We start from the raw sequence: 6,427 nt of genomic DNA on the forward strand, positions 1-6,427 counted from the left end.
GCCACCTCCCCTCCTCCTCTCCGCCCCCCGCCCCCTCCCCCGCGCGGGTCCCTCCTGGCGCTCTTGGCTCCCGGCTGCAGGCCGCGGCCCCTGCCCCTTCGGGTGAAGGAGCGCTTCTCGTTCCTGACATGGTGCAGAGCGAAGGAAGGAGAGCAATGGCGCCGTGACACTCCGCTGCCGCCACCGCGGACCCAGGGCGGGCCGAGGGGGCCGAGCGGCGGAGGCGGGGTGTCCGGGGGGCGGCCGAGCCAGGCTTGGCAGTCGCCTCTCTGGGGGACCTGGGAAGCCCCGACGGCGCCCTGCCCTTTTTCAGCGCGATCTGTCCTGGGGCTCCGAGTTGAGCGTTCCGGCCGGGTCAGAGTGGCCAGTGAGGCGGGGGCGCGGTGGGCCGCTGGCGTGCTCTGGGCGGACGGGCTGCCCTTTGGCGCGCGTGGGGTTCTCGCTGCCGGCTCGGCTCCCGCGTCCTAGCTGCCCTCCGAAGGGGTCTTGTCCCTTGGCTGGGGAGGATTCTGCTCTTCCTCGCTGGCGTTTGTTTACTTTCTTTCGTTCGGTCGCTCCCCGCTGTTGACTGATCCTGTGCCTGTCTTTCCCCTCTCGTGGTTCCAGTAACAGCAAAGATAACTCGTTGAGCTGGATCCCCACAGATCACCAATAAAAATGAAGGTAAGTGAAGTCCACGCTGCTCTGATCCTCGTGCCCTGGGCGCTGCCAGTCGTGAGGTTGGTGCCGTGGAATGTCTTTTTTTTTTGCTACTCAAAATTGATTTCTCTACTAAGCAGCACTTTCAGAAAATGAGGACGTGTTGAATGGGTGCGAAATGATCTGCGTGTCTAAATGCGGTCAGTTCGGCCCCTCTCTGTAGCAGTTAGCACTTTGGAAAGGCTGGTGCAGCCTTTCAATTGTTGTCCATTTGGATAGTATTTTTAAACACTTCCTGTGTTGGCAGCAGCCTTTGCAGAAGTAAAGCTTTTGTCCTGCTTTGGTTCTTGGGGGATTTTTTTTTGAAAAATTTTTTCTTCCCCAGTGCCAGTGCAGTTTTCTAAGAGAAAGAATAAGTGAATTGAGTAAGGAAGGTATCATTTCTTCTTGGGACAAAGTTAACTTCTGTGGCTAAAATATTTGAAGTTGAACTAAAACAAATAATGCTCAGTTTGAGTTAAATATTTATGGTAAATGTTTTAAGACATATACCCATCCCAAAAATATATATGTCCTTCTGAATACAATTGCAAACATCAGCATGTGGATGTTTAAAGGGAAAGGAAAGTTTCATAGCTTTCTGGAGTGCCTTGGCCATTGAATGTTTCGGGTCGGGTTTTTATTTGCCAAAAGTCTTCCTCTTCAATTTTCGTTGTTTGTGAATGCACTGACTTTAAAAGGTACCAGATTCTTGTCTTATGTACTGTTTCAGTACTTTAAGCTCTGAAATATAGCATTTTCCCAAACTTTCTCTTGGTTTCCTATTATCTTGGAGTGACATATTTAACTTTCTTTACTATTACTTAGGAAAACTTATTGGAAAATGAAAAATAATTTTCTACTTAAAGATATATCTCTGAAGTTTATACACTTTTACTTAACCATGTTGACCTTAACTTGTATGTATACACTAATTTTTGAAAAATTGGTAAAAAGATAGATGGAGATAGAAATCATCTATGAGCCGGGCTCGGTGGCTCAGCCTGTGATCCTGTGCCTCTGGGAGGCTGAGGTGAGTGGATTGCCTGAGCCCGCGGGTTCTAGACCCGCCTGGGCAGCGAGACCTCATCTCTACAATAAATCAAAAAATCAGCTGGGCATAGTAGCGCATGCCTGTAATTCCAGCTACTTGGAAGGCTGAGGTGGAAGGATCGCCGGATCCCAGCAGGTCCAGGCTGCGGTGGCCGGGAGCAGCCACTGCACTCCAGTCTGGGCAGCAGAGTGAGACTCCAACTCAAAAAAGAAAAAAAGAAATCATCTATGAATGGTAAAATGAAATTTCTCACATCTTTCAGTGTATCATTCTGATCATGTCCATTTTCTTAAAGCGTATTTTTTATACTAAGAAAATGAATATGGTCAACTAGATAAGCCTACAAGTCTTGAACCATCAGTTCACATCTACATTCATCGAATTCAGACGTAAGCCTTTCAAATGCAGCTTTTACTAATGAATTTTCCAAATGATATTCTCTTCATCCAAAAAGGATTTGCTTCATTTCTTATCTATGTAGTTACATTGTATCTAAAAAGATGTTGACTTTATGTAGTTGTGTTAATAAACGTTTATGTATGTATTGCTAGTGTTAATTTTAATAATATTTCTTTTAGTTTGAAAACAATTTGCAGATCATAAATGAATAACTTGGTTTTCTGAGACGTTTACTATGAAATACTCTTCCTGTTTTTTCTTATTTTTCCACTTTGTATATACACTGTAGAATTTTTGAAGCGATTTGTATCTAGAGAAAAAACATTTTCTTACTGATAATTTTGAATGACAACTTTAAGACATTTTATGATATCGGTATATACAGTGCAACTTTGCTAATAAAGTATTTGCTTTAGGGATATCTTCAAATTTTCAATGATATTAGTAAGCAAATAATTTTAATATTTTTGTTACTTTAAATACAGAACCTTTTAATGAGACTTAAGATTGGAGTAGGGAGACATAGTAATGACATTCACAGTTTATATTCCTTTCATCAGGCGGCGGACGAGCCTGCCTACCTGACAGTGGGAACTGATGTCAGTGCCAAGTACCGAGGTGCCTTCTGTGAGGCAAAGATTAAGACTGTCAAAAGGCTGGTGAAAGTTAAGGTAATATTTGTTTTTATGCAACAGTTTTATTAAACCTGAATTAAAGAGAGTTGGAGAGGGGCATGCTGCAAAATAGCGTATTATTTATTGAGTCATTACTGTGTGAAAGCAGTCTTATATACTGAACTTACAGGAAAAGCACATTAAGAATTGAGAAAGAACTTAAGGAGAAATATTCCAAAATGTTTCTACCAAAATACCATGCTCATGATTTTTCCTGTCATTTAAATCTTTTCCTATTTGTGGTATCATATTTGGACTGTTATCTGTTTTCTCCCCTTTCATAATGTTAAGGTAGAACAGTTTAATGATTAGGACAATACAGCAGGAACTATGTTTTCAGGACAGTATAAAAAATGATTAAGTTATTTTGAAGATGCTTTTATAACCAGAAGAAGCACATTCCTGTGTAGTATTTGGAAATATAGAAAAGTACAAATGGTCTAATATCTATGGCTCACCTGTTGGAAAGAACTATTAATATTTTTTTTGTTTCTTTTTAGTAATTTTCCTATGTAGTTATATTTGTAATTGTCTTTGTAACTTTGTGCTTAGATACACAAGTAATACATGTTTATTTTAAACATTTTTAGCATTAAAGACATATAATATAGTTCATGAAAGTCCTCTTTTAAAATTTTCGTTAAAATTGACAAATAATCATTGTATATATTCATGGGGCAGATAGTGATGTTTTGCTACTTATAATATATGGTGATCAGATCAGGATAATTAGCATAGACATCATCTCAAACGTTTATCATTTTTTGTGTTGAGAATAATCAATCTCCTTTTCCTAGTTATTTGAAATTATATGATATAGTATTGTTAACTGTAGTCATCCTACAATGATACAGAACACTATGGAAGTCTTCCTTGAATTCACTCCAGAGAGATTTGATGTGGTCTTCCAATTTCTTACTATTCCTGTCATAACATTATTATCATTCTTGGTATTATTAGCTCATACTATATTTGCAGTTTGAAATTTGCTTTATTTACTTATATATATGATGTTTTCCTACCAAAATAAAGCACCATGAAAGCAAGAAACATCTGACTTGCTCTGTGCCCAGCAGCTAGAGTAGTGCCCGATACATAGTGGACGCTCAAAATTTCTTGAATGAATTAATGAACTAGAACTGTGATTCTTTTTTTTTTTTTGAGTTGGAATCTCACTCTGTCGCCTTGGACTTGGAGTGCAGTGGCGGCTCCCGGCCACCGCAGCCTCGACCTGCTGGGCTCAGGCAATCCTTCCGCCTCAGCCTTCCAAGTAGCTGGAACTACAGGCGTGCGCTAACACGCCCAGCTAATTTTTGATTTATTGTAGAGATGAGGTCTCGCCAAGTTGCCCAGGTGGGTCTCTAACCCGCGGGCTTAGGCAATCCACTCACGAGCTGTGATTCTTAAAAAGTGTGGCAAGCAGCATCAGCCTTACCTGGGAAATTGTTCAAAATGCAAATCCTCAGGCCCCTACCCAGATGTGGTGAATAAGAAACTCTAGGGGTAAGATCCAGTAACTATTTTTAACAAGCCCTCCAAATGTTTTTGATGCATCTTAAAGTTTGAGAACCATTGAACTAGAGGAGTGTGATTTGTGTGATAAATAGATGTATCTATGGTAATTATAAAATTTCTGTTTAAATTCAGGTCTGCCGATGCAACTCTTCTTCAATTATTATTAGGACATGATATCGTTTGACATTCATTTCTTTGTTTCATATAGCCTTTTTACCATGACAGCTATACAGGATTTGATTACTCAATATTTGTGTGGGATTCTTTGACAATTTTTAACATTTTATTACTATTGTGACTCTCATTTATTTAAAACCAATGCAATGATTGTTTTGGAAGGTCTAATTATTCATGATTACCTAGATTTTAAATTTATTTGGGTAATGATTCTATCATGGATGGTTATCATGTATATTTGGGAGGATGTATAGTAGAAAGGAACACTTGTTTGTGACTGAATTGTATATCATGATTATTGTTCAGATTTACTTTTTCAAGGATCAAAAAAGTTCTGGTTTCAAATTGTTTATGTTTCTTTTTTTCTTTTTTTTGGATAAAGCAGGATTTATTGAGAGGACAGAAAAACTCCCACAGTGGGAGGGGACCCGGGGGGTTGCCCTAATTTTTTTTATTTTAAAGATGTGGGGTACAGTTCAGGGTTAGGTGTATAAATGTTCATTATGCAAGTACCCTTGTTGATGAAGTGTGCACCCCCTGCAGATTCCCACTACTGCCAATCCTTTTCTTATAATATTATGATAATTATTCAAGGTCTGCTTATAGTGAGAACATGTTGTTTATGTACCATATTGGCAATTTAGTTGATACTGATTTTTCTTTGAATACTTAGTGACAATCAGAATTTTTTTTATTTTTTCTGAGTTGGAGTCTTGCTCTGTCGCCCAGGCTGGAGTGCAGTGGCACGGTTAGGACCACCACAGCCTCAACCTGGTGGGCTCAGGTGATCATTCCGCCTCAGGCTTACAAGTAGCTGTAACCATAGGCATGTGCCACCACAACTGGCTAATTTTTTTATTTATTGCAGAGACGAGGTCTCACCATGTTGTTCAGGCTAGTCTTGAACCCATGAGTTCAGGTAATTCTCTCACACCTCTGCCTCCAAAAGTACTGGGAATACTGGTATGAGCCACTGCACCCAGCAGACAGTCAGAATCTTTTATGACTTGTGGATAAAAAGCAATAAAGGCAGTTTTAAGTTTTTACAGTAAACACTACAAATTATAAGTCTTCTATAGTTTATATATTCAGTAAACAGTTATTAAGTGCCAGCAATGTGCATTGACACTTGCTAACCATTGGGAATAGAGTAATGAAGGAGGGCTCAGCCCTCAAGGAGCTTGCAACTAATGAGAGAGACAATAAAAATAAATATAGGACAATGTAATAAATATTATACCAGAGGTAGTCAAAGGGTGCTAAGAAGACATAAATTAAAGACATTATTGTTACAGTGTTACTATAAATGTATTTGTTTTAAAAGTAACATGCAAATTATTGTTCGAAAATGTTTTCCAGGTACTCCTGAAACAGGATAATACTACACAATTGGTGCAAGATGACCAAGTCAAGGGGCCTTTGAGAGTATGTATGCTGTTTAAATTTTAAATTTTAAAATAATCATAGATTTACACCATAATTTACTGAATTTTGCATTTGTACGTACACTTAAAATTTTACAAAATGTTAATCAGATAACAAAAATACTAACGAGGGGTTTGTATAGTTAGTATAAATTATGATATTGTAGTGACAATTCTAAATTTTAGGATATTAAACATCTCATAGAAGGATAATTTAATATATGTAAGCATGTTAAATGTTCACTCATCTTTTGTTTTGTTTTTTCCTAATGTGTCCATTTTACTTAAAGGTTTTGAGAAGGAGGGGAGGGGAAGGCTATTAAAACAAACACTGGTCAGTCAGGCATGGTGGCTCATGCCTGTAATTCCAGCACTTTGGGAGGCTGAGGTGAGAAGATTGCCTGAGCCCACCGGTTCGAGACCAGCATAGGCGACATAGCGAGACCTTATCTCTACAATAAATCAAAAAATTAGCCAGGCATGGTGGTGCATGCCTGTAGTTCCAG

The 6,427-nt window shown here is 39.2% G+C and overlaps 1 protein-coding gene across 1 annotated transcript in view; it reads left to right on the top strand.

The window, feature by feature from the left end:
* Window positions 1-635: 635 nt before the first annotated feature.
* The window catches only part of ARID4A (AT-rich interaction domain 4A), a 77,366-nt gene continuing 71,574 nt past the window's right edge, over window positions 636-6,427 (top strand). The window contains 3 exon segments of the mRNA XM_008056686.2: window positions 636-663; window positions 2,692-2,802; window positions 5,857-5,922. Of these exon segments, the coding sequence (XP_008054877.1) occupies window positions 658-663; window positions 2,692-2,802; window positions 5,857-5,922 (183 nt within the window). The 5' untranslated portion in view covers window positions 636-657.

The sequence above is a fragment of the Carlito syrichta genome, unplaced genomic scaffold (genome assembly GCF_000164805.1).
Source record: "Carlito syrichta isolate Samal-C Ts95f unplaced genomic scaffold, Tarsius_syrichta-2.0.1 Scaffold302449, whole genome shotgun sequence".
Classification (NCBI taxonomy): domain Eukaryota; kingdom Metazoa; phylum Chordata; class Mammalia; order Primates; family Tarsiidae; genus Carlito; species Carlito syrichta.